Raw genomic sequence first — 14,375 nt, 5'->3', positions numbered from 1 at the left:
TCTTTTGAATCCAGCTTAACCATGAAACTTTACAAGATCTCTTCACAGTTTTTGCTAAATCTTCATCTTGGATATACTGTATCTCACAAAAGTGAGTACACCCATCACATTTTTGTAAATATTTTATTATATGTTTTCATGGGACAACACTGAAGAAATTATACTTTGCTACAATGTAGTGAGCGTACAGCTTTTATAACAGTATAAATTTGCTGTCCCCTCAAAATACCTCAACACACAGCCATTAATGTCTAAACCACTGGCAACAAAAGTGAGTACACCCCTAAGTCAAAATGTCCAAATTGGGCCCAAAGTGTGACCAACCCGGAAGACAAGCCTAGACACGCCCAACGCGTTTCTGACCGAGCCCCTTGATGAACGACTATTGGTCGGAAACGCGTTGGGCGTGTCTAGGCTTGTCTTCCAGGTTGGTCACGCTGCTATTAAGCCTACATAGCAGCGTGGCATGCTTGTCGTTTGCAATAGCCATTTACTTTGAGGTGAAGAATTGCTTTGAAATATCTGACGGCTGGGTGCTTGGAGCTGTGTTCCCTGACTATTTGAGAGATTTATGCAAGTTGACCCTGTAGGGTCGAGGTATTAAGGAGAGAGGTAGATAATGCTTGGTGGAGGGGAAGCTGTGAGCACAGAAGTCACACTGATTGTTGATATTCACCAGACCACAAGTGGACTTTGTCTTTCTCTCTCACATTTCTTCTATTTATGGACTGCCTCTTTTACTATTATTAATCAGTAACATTTTACCACTGACTACGTCAATTGGAGTATTTTGTGTATCTTAAAAGGGTTTTTATGACTGCGCTGCACTATGATTTATGTTTCTTTATCTAGAGCAACAACTCTTTTTTTCAGATTCTCAGAGAGTTCTTTGCCATGAGATGCCACGTTGAACTTCCAGTGACCAGTAGGAGAGAGTGAGAGCGATAACACCAAATTTAACACACCAGCTCCCCATTCACACCTGAGACCTTGTAACACTAATGAGTAACATGACACCGGGGAGGGGAAATGGCTAATTGGCCCAATTTGGACATTTTGACTTAGGGGTGTACTCACTTTTGTTGCCAGCAGTTTTGACATTAATGGCTGCGTGTTGAGTTATTTTGAGGGGGACAGCAAATTTACACTGTTTTACAAGCTGTACACTCACTACTATACATTGTAGCAAAGTTTCATTTATTCAGTGTTGTCACATGAAAAGATATAATAAAATATTTACAAAAATATGATGGGTGTACTCACTTTTGTGAGATACTGTAGATGGTCTAAAGCAAAAAATGTTCTATCAGTAACAGGAGTAACTCCTATTCTATGATTTTAGCTTGGAAATTAAATCAATACATTAGACCATCCCATATTTACAAACTAAAGAATTCCTCCGGCCAAGTAGTCACGAACCCAAGAGACAGCTTATCTATCTTCCAAAAATTCTATTCAGATATCCTTTCAAATCCCGCATCTTCTATTTCAACCTCTGGTCTTTTATGGTTAGAAACAATTCCAATTCCAACATTATCCTCTATTCAAATTGAAAAATATAATCCTCTTTGTACAGAAGATGAAATTATACAAATTATTAAATCCCTCAAAAGAGGTTCGGCACCAGGCCCAATGTCTTCACTTCCTTTTATTACAAACAATTTGCCCCTCTTTTGACCCCAAAATTAACATCTTTGTATAATAACATCCTCAAAGGAGGGACTTTCCCAGAAGAAATGATATTCCCCAATATGTCCGTAATATCTAAACCAGACAAAGACCACACCCTAGCCCAAAACTATAGACTAATCCCAGTAATAAATAATGATCTTAAAATTTTCAGTAAACTATTAGCCAGTAGACTATCTTCAGTGATTTCATCATTTATATCTCCCTTTCAATCAATATTTATTCCAGGACATCAAATAACAGACAGTATCCGCTTAGCGGCTAATATAATCCAGGATGTAAATACAAAATCTCAAGCACTACTTCTTATGAGCCTAGATATTAACAAGGCATTCGTTAGAGTTTCTAGGAAATACCTAAATATCATTTTACGACAATTTGGGTTAAAAGGTGAACTTTTTCAAGCTTTTCAAGCACTTTACGACAATCCTCAAGCGAGAATTTGTGTACCAGGATGTAACTCAGATTTTTTTAAAGTAGGTAGAGGAATGAGATAGGTTGTCCCATTTCCCCTCTCTTTTTCGCACTAACTATAGAAACCCTAGCTACAGACATCTTATCCCACCCAGACATTAAAGAATACACCTCATCTAATAATACATACAAACTCAGCATGTATGCAGATGATATGCTTCTGTTCATTACCCAACCCATCACTTCATTACCAAATCTACTTAAGAGCCCATTCACACTGAAGCGGCATGACTTGTGCACTACTTCGGGGGCGACCTGTGAAGTCCCGTGCACCGCGACTTTGGCGCGACTTGCACGGACTTCATATAATGAATGTCTATGCAAGTCACTCTGAGGTCGCCCCAAAGTAGTACAGGACCCTTTTTCTAAGTCGGAGCGACTTGTGTCGCTCCTATTAGAACGGGTCCTGTAGCAGTCAATGGACCGCGAGGGACCGCGACTTGACAGGCTGACAAGTCGCCTGACAAGTCACGGTAGTGTGAATGGAGCTTTAACCGGTTGCCGACCGCCGCACGACTATATACTGCGGCGGTCAGCCCCGGCCAGGCAGAGTGACGTATGGATACGTCACTCGCCTGTCACTGACTTGCGAGCCAATTGCGGGCGGGCGTGCGCCCGCCGCGGCTCGTTCACAGACAAGTCAGTGCGTGTGACCGGCGGACTCGATGTCTGCCGGTCACACTATGATCGCTCCTGTGAAGGGAGAAAGGCGGAGCGGCTTATGTAAACAAGCCGCCCGTCATTCTCCCTGTGTAAAAATGAAGATCAGACGGTTCTACACCAATAGCAATGTCCCTGCACAGTTAGAAGCACGCCCCTAGAACACACTTAACCCCTCCCTGTCCAATAAAGTTAACCCCTTCCCTGCCAGTGTCATTTTTGCAGTAACAGTGCATATATATAGCAATGATTACTGCAGTAATGTCACTGGTACCCCCAAAAGTGTCAAAAATGTCAGTCAAGGGTCCGATCTGTCCGCCGCAATGTCGCAGTACCGGAAAAAAATCGCAGATCGCCGCCATTGCGCGTTAAAAAAAACACCAAAAATGACAAAAATCTTTCCCTTTGTTAGTAAACGCGATAACTTTTGCGCAAACCAATCAAAATACACTTTTTGTGATTTTTTTTTACCAAACATAGGTAGCATAAAACAAATTGGCCGAAAATGTTAAAAAATTTTGATTTTTACATTTTTTTTTTTGGGGAATTTCATATAAAAAAAATGTGAAAAATATTGCTATTTTTGCAAAATTGACGCTCTTTTTTTGTTTATAGCGCATGATCAAAAAATCGCACAGGTGATCAAATACCACCAAAAGAAAGCTCTGTTTGTGGGAAAAAAAGGACGTCAAATTCGTTTAGGTACAGCGTCGCGCGACCGCGCAATTGTCCGTTAAATTCACGCAGTAAAAAATCGCAAAAAAAACCCTGGTCTTTTAGCAGCCAAAACCTCCGGGGCTTAAGTGGTTAAGCATCACAACAATTCTCCTCTCTTTCATGATTATCAGTTTTAGAATGCCTATAAATATATGTACCCTAAGAAACGAATTTACCTTCACGTGATCCATGGATTCCCTTTCTTACTTAGGGATCCGCCTTACCCCAGACAATAAATTTCTGTTTTCCAAAAACTATATACCATTACTGGTAAAATTAAGTAGAACCCTTCAATTATGGAAAATTTACAATATCTCCATTTTAGGTAGGTTAACTGCAATAAAAATGACAATACTCCCAAAATTACTGTATTTATTTAGAGCAATCCCTATCAGGATAAGTAAAATTTACATAACTAATTTTCAAAAGGAAATTAATACATTTGTTTGGGCAGAATTTCACCCTCGATCTTCTAAAACAGTTTATTTTTCTTATTGCCAAACAACAGATATCGAACCACTTACATTTTACGAAAGGATTTGTTTAAAAAGTCCAAGGGGAAAAGGTCTAATTTCAGAAATATACTACAATTCGGTGAATATTGACCCACACAAAAAACTTCTTTACATGCAAAAATGGGAATCTTAATGCAATCTATGTTTCTCTGCTGATAAATGTTGTGAATGCATTATAAACCTTCAAAAAATGCACTAGATCGCTCAAAGTAAGAGAAACCGCTACCAAACTCTTCACAAGATGGTATTTTACACCCACCAAATACATGCTATTTTCCCATCAGTTCCCTCAGGTTGTTTTAGAGGATGTCCATCTCCAGGCTCCTTCTCACACATTTTCTGGGACTGTGGAAAAATGTCTCATATTTGGCATCAACTAGAAATTTTGCTTCAACTATTTCTGGCAATCACATTAATCTTTCCCTAACTAACTGTCTATTATTCACATCAATCACAAGTATCTCCACCCCACATATGAGACTTATCCATACGATAAGTGTAGCCATACAATGGCTAACTGCTCTCCACTGGAAATCCCCATTATTCCCGAAAAAATATTCCACACTCTATATAATTCTACACAATTCTATAACAAAAAAATGGGACCCCTGGTTTAAACATGCTGAAAATCTATTTCAACCCTTAGATAATTAATCTTACATGTCAACCATTCCTATTGAAGAAGTAAGATATTCATCCAACATCACTGTATTATATTACTTATGCGTTTAAAAAAAAAAATCAATCTCAATTATATAAGGCTTCATTCACATGTCAGCGTATCGATCGCGGGCAGAATCACCGCGATCCGGAAATCATTGCAAATCGCGGGACGCCTGTGCGTTGCCCGTGATTTTCAATAGCACCCCAAACGCTGTGCGATGTTGCCGCGATTTGCGCCTGCCGAATCGCGGTAACATCGCGCAAAAAAAATCGCGGGGCGCATTACGCTCCAAAGAAGCTCTTGTACTTTTTTGGGTGTAATGCGTACCGCAATTTTTTTTGCGCGATGTTACCACGATTCGGCAGGCGCAAATCGCGGCAACATCGCACAGCGTTTGGGGTGCTATTGCAAATCACGGGCAACGCACATGCATCCCGCGATTTGCAATGATTTCCGGATCACGGGCGGAATCACGGTGATTCTGCCCGCGATCAATACGCTGACATGTGAACGTAGCCTTACATTTTACAGTTCTAAACCAAAAGATATCTCATTCTTATAAACTTTTTCTGTGTTTTTTTTTTTTTTTAACAGAATGCAATTCAATACCTTTTGGATTACATGTATAAAATGCATTAAGTCTTTTTTTTTTATGTATAATATTCTCCTGTACCACCAAATTTTCCTAAATAAAAAAGTTTGTAAACAAAAAAAAATTATAAAGCCTACATTTTGGACAGAATAAGGAAGCCTCTGTTGGTTTTTTTTTTGTTTTTTTAATTTCTGTCTGTGTCCCCATTATGGAGATTTTCATACTTTCTGTACAGTTTGATGTGTGTCAGGCAGATCAGGAACCAGGGGGTAGGAATTTCCCCAATGCTGACATAGACAGCAACAGTCGGACCGGTTCAGAAGCCTGTCAGGTGTATCATATTTTGTGTGTACCTTAGGGTTTCTAGGTGACCAAGGTGTCACAATAGTAAATCTGCCTAACAGGGACACAAACAAAAAAAACGAAACATTTTAAAGCAGTATTAATCCCAAAGCCAAAAATGTATTATATTGCAGCTTACCAAACATTAGATGTGGTGGCTGCATTGGTCTTCTTTTTTCAGGCTTTTTTCCCCTCTGTTTTCACCTGGTGATCTTGCCAGTAACATATCCTGTATTAGTGAGACACAACTCTGGATGAAGGAGCACAGGAGACACAACTCTGGATGAAAGAGCACAGGAGACACACCAGCATTGTCAGTCGGGGGGGGGGGGGAGTAATAAATCTCTTAGCAGATTTAAATACACTAAACAAATTAAAGCCAAACTCCAGTTTACACTTTATAATCAGTTACAGCAAATAGGTTCTTTTTTTCCTTTTGGGTTAAAGATTTTGCGTGAATTAATTAAAGCTGATCATTTTAATTGCCCTTGTCATCTACTACTTAATGGTACTGTGTCCTCCTGAACTTCTCGTTTTCCCCTTGCTTCCATTGGTTTGGCATGAGCAGTGCATGTTGCAGTTGTGGTCATGCACTCTACGAATCCCATAGTCCATAGTTGATCTCAGGAACAAGCATTAAAGGGTGGCTACATTCCTACATGCAGTGGGACCGTAAAGAATTGACATAGCCACCCTCTAACAGGAAATAAGATAATAGCACAACAAAAAAGGAATTTGCAGACAAGAAGAAGGCTTAAAGCGATCTAAGGGACTTTTTGGGATTAAGAATACATACTTGATTGGAATTTTTTTCTTAAAGTGGTTGTAAATCTTTCCAAGGTGGAGTAGAAATGGGGGAATCCATAACAGAGAAGGATCTGACTGTTCTGGTAGATCATAAGCTAAATAATAGCATGCAATGCCAAGCTGCGGTTTCCAAAGCAAGCAAAGTCCTTTCTTGTATTAACAGAGCCATGGACTCCAGAGAGAGAGATATCATTTTGCCCCTGTACAAATCATTAGTAATACCTCATCTGAAATATGCAGTTCAGTTTTGGGCACCAGTTCTTAAAAAGGATATCGGGGAACTGGAGAGAGTGCAGAGAAGAGCAACCAAACTGATAAGAGGCATGGAGGAGCTCAGCTATGAGAAAAGATTAGAGGAACTGAATTTATTCTCTCTTGAGAAGAGATTAAAGAGGTTGTAAATTCGAATTTTTTTTTCACCCTGCAAGAGAAAGACATAATGAGCTAGTATGCATCGCATACTAGCTCATTATGCAATATTTACCTTAGAACGAGCCCCCGCCGTGCCGCTCACTCACCTCTATGACGGGCGACATGTCCAGTCGCCCGTCTTCCAGGATCGCGGCATCCGGCCATCTGATTGGCCGGAACCGTGGTGACGTCACTCCCGCGCACCCGCGCGAGAGCCGACAGTCACGGCACGGGACTCTGAAGGAACGGCACGAGCGTCCAATCCTTCAGAGCGCATGCGCCAGTGACGGTACATGTTTAGGAGATATTTACATTACCTATAGGTAAGCCTTATCATAGGCTTACCTATAGGTACAAGTTGTAGAGGAGGGTTTACTTCCTCTTTAAGGGGGATATGATCAACATGTATAAATACATAAGGGGTCCATATAGTGAACTTGGTGTTGAATTATTCATTTTAAGGTCAACACAGAGGACAAGGGGATTTCTTCACAGTAAGAGCTGTGAAAATGTGGAAAAGACTCCCTCCAGAGGTGGTTCTGGCTAGCTCAGTAGATTGCTTTAAAAAGGCCTGGATTCTTTCCTGGCTGTACATAATATAAATCGGTACTAATATTTATAGGTAAAGTTGATCCAAGAAATATCCGATTGCCTTTCTGGGGATCAATAAGGAATTTTTTCCCCTGCTGTAGCAAATTGGATCATGCTTTGCTGGGGTTTTCTTGCCTTCCCCTGGATCAACTGCGGGTATAGGATTGTGTATATGGGATTGTATGGTTGGGTTTTCATTACTGTTTTTTTTTTGTTTTGTTTTTTATTGGTTGAGCTAGATGGACTTGTGTCTTTTTTCAACCTGACTAACTATGTAACTATATACCCAGTGAAGTGACTGACCTCAGGTGATGCACAGAGATCAAACAAATCCTCCTATATCAATTGTGCCTGATTATCTTCCGTCTTCTCTTCTCTACAGCTATTAAAATTCCAGAATTTTATGAAGCTTGTTTGAGCTGTAAGAAAAAAAAGGGGGCAACGATCTGAAATTACACTCTGCAGAGCTCAGCTAAGCGAGCTCTGAGAGCTGGTTGGAGGGAAGGGACACACCCACCGTCACACAGCACACAGGAACAGAGCTGAGGCTGTCAACTACAGGCTGTGTGCCGGAGCTCCCTACCCAGTCTCCCTTTTTTTCTTGGTGTCAGGAAAACGCATGCTGATAGCAGAGGAATGAGGCAGCAGACAGAAATGACATTTAGTGCTTTGGATTAAGACAAGTGATAGAGGGATACAGTGCATCTGGAAAGCATTCACAGTGCTTCACAATTTTATTATGTTACAGCCTTATTCCAAAATGGATTCAATTCATTATTCTCCTTAAAATTTCAAAAAACAATACTCCTTAATGACAACATGTTTGAATTCTGCAATTTTATTAAAAATAAAACAGGAAAAATCCCATGTACATAAGTATTCAAAGCCTTTACTTGATGCTTTGTTGAAGCACCTTTGGCACCAATTACAGCCTGAAGTATTTTTGACTATGATGCTCCAAGCTTGGCACACCTATTTTTGGGCAGTTTCACCTATTCTTATTTGCAGGACCTCTCAAGCTGTATCAGGTTGGATGGGGAGCGCTGCTGTACAGACATTTTCAGATCTCTCCAGAGATGTTCAACTGGGTTCAAGTCTGGACTCTGACTGAGCCACTCAAGGACATTCACAGAGTTGTCCTGTAGCCACTCCTTTGTTATCTTGGCTGTGTGCTTAAGGTCCTGTTGTAAGATGAACCTTCACCCCAGTCTGAGGTCCAGAGCGCCTTGGAGTAGGTTTTCCTCAAGGATATCTCTGTACATTGCTGCATTTATCTCTCCCTCGATCCTGACTAGTCTCCCAGTTCCTGGCGCTTAAAAACATCCCTACAGCATGATGCTGCCACCACCATGCTTCACTGTAGGGATGGTATTGACCAGGTGATGAGTGGTGCCTGGTTTCCTCCAGACATGACACTTGCCATTCAGGCCAAAGAGTTCAATCTTTGTTTCATTAGACCAGAGAATTCTGTTTCTCATGGTGTGAGAGTCTTTCAGATGCCTTTTGGCAAACTCTAGGTGGGCTGTCATGTGCCTTTTACTGAGGAGTGGCTTCTGTCTGGTCACTCTATCATACAGGCCTGATTGGTGGAGTGCTGCAGAGAGGGTTTTTCTACTGAAAGGTTCTCCTCTCTCCCCAGAGAAATGCTGGAGCTCTGTCAGAGTGACCACCGGGTTCTTTGTCACATCCCTGACTAAGGTCGTTCCCCCCTGATCGTTCAGTTTGGCCGGGCGCCCCCCTCTAGGAAGAGTCCTGGTGGTTCCAAACTTCTTCCATTTACGGATGATGGAGGCCACTGTGCTCATTGAGACCTTCAATGCTGCAGAAATGTTTCTGCACCCTTCCCCAGATTTGTGCCTCCATACAATCTTGTCTCAGAGATCGACAGACAATTCCTGGGACATCATGGCTTGGTTTGTGCTCTGACATGCACTGTTAACTGTGGGGCCTTATATAGACAGGTGTGTGCCTTTCAAAATCATGTCCAATCAACTGAGTTCATCACAGGTGGACTCCAATCAAGTTGTAGAAACATCTCAAGGATGACCAGTGGAAACAGGATGCACCTGAGCTCAATTTTGAGTGTCATGGCAAAGGCCATAAATACTTATGTACATGGGATTTTTTCTTTTTTAAATAAATTTGCAAAAGTTTCAAACAAACTTCTTTCACATTGCCATTATGGGGTATTGTTTGTAGAATTTTGAGGAAAAAAATGAATTTAATCTATTTTGGAATAAGAATATAACATAACAAAATGTGGGAAAAGTGAAGCACTGTGAATACTTTCCAGAAGCACTGAACAATATTTGTTCATATTTCATGTCTGAGGTTTACAACCACGTTAAACCAGAGTTTAGTGTCACTTTAATGGCCCATTTACTTCCGTGCAGCACGTTCACCCGCTCCCTTAGTGCTTGTTCACACTAATTGTTGGGGGCAGTACACCCTGCAGTTGAGCCGCACTTTTACCACACCTCAACCGCTACCCCTTTAGATGTAGAGGCAGCAGCCGGGGATGTACACATGCTGCGGCAGGAATTATACCACCTGTTGTATTCAGTGGGCGCCACTGTCTGCTGTACACGACTTATTCAAGTGAGTGGAAACGCTCTGAAACCACAAGCAATGCATGTAAGGTTCAAGAGGTTAACACAGGAGGTGAGCAGGCAGTACAACCCCTCCTCACCATCTGTCAAATGCTCTCTGAAAAGCGATCCAAATGGGGATCGTTCTTTAGAGAGAAAAGCAAGTGGTAATAAGCCCTTACTGTGCTGGGGTGTCTTTCAAATTAAATTGCAACACATTTTATTGAATATGCACAACATGGAAGTGCATATGGGAGTATTTCTGGAGTATGATGCTGTAAGGTGTGATTGTCCTGTTTAGAAATATTGAGATTTGTTTTTATTTTTTCAGGCTCTTGGCTTTCGTCTTCTACCTTTAAGGAGCTCTTCTGGGATTATGTAGTAGATAGATTCGCAGTTGTGTTCTCCATAGCATCCTCTGCTGTATGTGGACTGGACCCCCCCTGTCAGAAATGTCTCTGCCACGGATAAGACAAGAGGATCTGAAGAGTTACTCTGTAGTGGATACAAGTACAGAGAAGGTCTATAAATCCACCTATGGACCCACACGTACCAATGTCCTGATAAAACTTTTATCTTTGTCTGAACTTAATGAAAGGTAAGCTGAACTATGGTAAAAACTAGTATTGCTGGAGTCATTAATAATAAGCAGGGCTTTTTTTAGCAGGAATGTGAGGGAACTCCGTTCTGGCACCTCCAGCAATGAGCCTGGGTTCACATTACTGGGAACACAGACATTGCATGTGATTCGCACCGCATTGCTGTGCAGATCACATGCAAAGTCTGTGCAATTCAAATTCAGCTATACAGTTGTATGGGTGAACTCCCATTCACATGAAAAGGTGCAGGAACTTTTTTTTCCTCCGCATCGGAATCGGATTGCATTCCATGCGATCCGATTCCTGTCCGAATTCACAGTTCGCACTGCGATCTGCGAACCAATCTGGGGGTGTCATTAACTTTGTATTGACACCCGCAGCGGTTTGTAGGGGGCAGTGTGATTTGCCTGCGGGGGAGATTCGATGGGGGAACCCTCACCAGAATCGTGCAGGTTCCCACATCGCACTAGTGCGAACCCAGGCTAAATGTATGTAATAGCAAGGAATACTGGTGTGTGCTGGAGGGTCTATTGATGCTGGCTGCTGGGGGATCTATTGACCCTGGTGGGGATCAATTTTTGTGTGGAGGTCTATTGTTGCTATGTTTTTTGGGGGGGGGGGGTAAATTGTTGCTGGGAGGTCTATTGTTGCTGGTAGGAATCTTATGTTGCTGGGGGGGTCAATTGTTGCTGGGAAGGGATCTTCTGTTAAGGGAGAGGTCTATTGCAAGCTGCTATGGAGGTCTGTTATTTATGCTGGGTCTATTGTTGCCGGGGTGGTATTTTGTTTCAGGGAGTCCATTGTTGCTGGGGAGGGGGTTCTTTTGTTGTGTGGGGGATATATTGTTGCTGGGGTTGGGTCTATCATTTCTGGGGGATCTACTGCTGCTGGGATGGGGTCTATTGTTGCTCACTGCAGAGGATCTACTTTACTGTCTTTCTTATTATCATTACCAAATTCTGTGCAAATCACTTAAGAGCACAAAATGATACTTGGTTCTGTATTCTTCAAAATGGGAAGTACTGAGAGGTGGGGTTGAAACCAAGGGATGGTGCTCAGAGGTTGGTAGGGGGCAAAAACAAAGGGTGACTCAAAACTGCACAGTAGTGCATTGTGAAAGTGTGTTGGGGTACCATTTAAAATGAAAGGCACTAAGTGAAAAATGTGATACTAAAGCTACAAGTGTGAAAGTGAAAAACCACTCAATATCACTATATTTGCAAAAGTATTGGGACACCTGCCTCTACACACACATGAACTTTAATGGCATCCCAGTCTTAGTCCGTAGGGTTCCATATTGAGTTGGCCTACCATTTGCAGCTTCTCAACTCTTCTGGGAAGGCTGTCCACAGGGTTTACTAATGTGTCTATGGGAATGTTTGACCATTCTTCCAGAAGCACATTTGTGAGGTCAGGCAATGATGTTGGAGAGAAGGCCTTGCTCACAGCCCCCCTTTTTCTTTCAGTTATGCAATACACACACTGTTAACTGATGCTAAGATCTTATCAGTCCATTGATCAGACACACACATAGACCCTTTCCATTAACCAATCCACATTCCTGTCTGGAAACTCTAATAAAACTGTCATCCTGGCAAGTTGAGCAATCCAGGGAACTAACAGATACGCCTTAAAAGTAGCTCAGTTGGAGGCCAATACCCATATCTGCAGATAGGTTAGCAGTTGTAACTCTGAGACCCCGTTCACATAGGGGCGACACTACTTGCCGGGGCAACCTGTGAAGTTGCGGTGCACAGCGCGCACCGCGACCTCGAAACGGCCGGCACGGACTTCATATCATTGAAGTCTATGCAGGTCGCCTCCAGGTCGCCCCAAAGTAGTACAGGACCCTTTTTCTAAGTCGGAGCAACTTGTGTCGCTCCTATTAGAACGGGTCCTGTGCTAATCTATGGCAGGCGACCCACCGCGACCAAGTCGCCTGACAAGTCGCGCTAGTGTGAACCGGGTCTGAAACTTCAGCATGTTTCATAACTCCTGAAATAATAATAGCACAGCCAGAATATGGACATATTTACTTTCCTTGGTTAATTTGAAACATTTCAAGTCCAAACTCCCCTATGTCAGACCATATGGGGAACCACTGGCACACCTTATCTCTCCTAGGTATTGTAGATATCTGAAACCTGCCATATACCCTATATATTTGTAGCACCCTCCTAGGTAGGTGCTAGGTAAAAGCATTGTTTGCTCCATCTGCTTATTAGGGGACCCTGATCAGTAGTTTTGCCTGTTACATGTGTCCATGTGTGATTCACTTGGTCTGAGGGAGTGTCCCCACTGTGACCAATAGGGGAGCCTGTTGGACAGTGGAGGAAACCCAGTCAATGACACACAGGCTTTTGTGACTGTCTCAGAGGGTTGGCACAATAGTGGTGCATTCTGGGGTAGGTCATAAAAGCTGGGGGCACATGTAACAGGGCATCTATGGGCAGGAAGCCAGGTCCCAGGAGGAGAGTCTCTCCTTCTGTCAGCAAGAAAGGTGGTCACAGGCACAGAGTGTGGTGCTGAGCCAGGAGGTCCAGGATACTGACAGTGGAGTTGAAGGCAGAGCAACCTGAGGAAAAACAGTGTCCGTAAGTACCAGGGAGCCTGCCAAGGGTCTGCCCTGGAAGGGGACCACTCCGGTGAGAGTCAGTGGACAGGGGATAGCACACACAGCTAGTGAGAAAGGGGGCGCCAAGTTGAGACCCTGAAGAGCAACTTTAAAGGGAACATATTCAGACATCTTCACTTTTGTGGCAAGGTGAAGCAGCGGCCTTGCCGCATACACTGCAGCCAGTTGTCCTCAATATTGTGCATAGTTCAAGTTGGAGTATCTCACTCATCCCTTCTCCCATCCCAGTTCTAAAATAAAACACAAAAAAACAAATCCCAGGGACTGTTCATTGTCTGAGCCAAGTCTTAAAGTGATACGTTTTACAGACTGTTGCTATGAGTAACCCAGGGGAATCCACACTCAGCAGCTCCCTAGGGGGCAGTGCTACATATTTATAAATACACTGTACATGCTGGACAATAATCTGCTGGTTAGCAAACTGTAAAATGTAGATATTCAGAGATATGAATATTTATCACAAACTGTATCTGGGACATGGTCATAAATGAAGTGTCCTCCTAGCAACCACAACACATTATTAAACCCTATTTTAAATCCTGTGCAGCGTGCTCCCAGCACAAAGGGGAATACGCATATATGCGGCCCACTGCAGCACACCAATACATGCTGCCTCTCCTACACACGTATCTGCAACATCTATTACAGTGCTGATCTGTGTCAGACATTTGGGAACACAGCCAAGAACAGCACAAGAATCTGGACTTTCATGAATGTGTCAATTGCGAACCACAGAGCCAGCATCACAGTCTAGACGCTGACCCTAGATCATGCCTAAAAATGATTATAAAGATATCATTGTTATGGTCTTTGGATTTCTGTACACAGTTAATATGTTTAAACAGAGTTTCAGTGGCCTCTGGGTAAGTGAATCTCAGATGAAGCTAACCTGTCAACTAGAGCTGACACAATGTCATGACTCCTATAGAAGGGCTGCCAAATAATACACAGTTTTAACTATTGGCAATGAGCAATGTCCAATTATTTTTGTTTTGTATGCACTTGTAACACTTTATTTTTGTTGTCCATAATTCCCCCCGGGTTTCATTTAGGGCCTTTGCATGTCCATTTTTCTGTGCTGTAGTGCAGTG

At 42.4% G+C, this 14,375-nt stretch overlaps 1 protein-coding gene across 4 annotated transcripts in view; it reads left to right on the top strand.

Moving 5' to 3' along the window:
* Window positions 1-14,375, top strand: part of LOC309565407 (receptor-interacting serine/threonine-protein kinase 2-like) — a 115,752-nt gene that overhangs the window by 38,365 nt on the left and 63,012 nt on the right. For all 4 annotated transcript variants that reach the window (XM_082270353.1, XM_082270352.1, XM_082270351.1 and 1 more), the window contains exon 2: window positions 10,382-10,648. In XM_082270353.1, coding sequence (XP_082126479.1) covers window positions 10,476-10,648 — 173 coding nt within the window. In that variant the 5' untranslated portion in view covers window positions 10,382-10,475. The remainder of the gene's footprint in view (window positions 1-10,381; window positions 10,649-14,375) is intronic.

The sequence above is a fragment of the Pelophylax lessonae genome, assembly GCF_965119305.1.
Source record: "Pelophylax lessonae genome assembly, chromosome: 10".
NCBI classification, from domain to species: domain Eukaryota; kingdom Metazoa; phylum Chordata; class Amphibia; order Anura; family Ranidae; genus Pelophylax; species Pelophylax lessonae.
The sequence above is the reverse complement of the archived record's forward strand: the minus strand, read 5'-3'. Positions and strand labels throughout refer to the sequence as shown.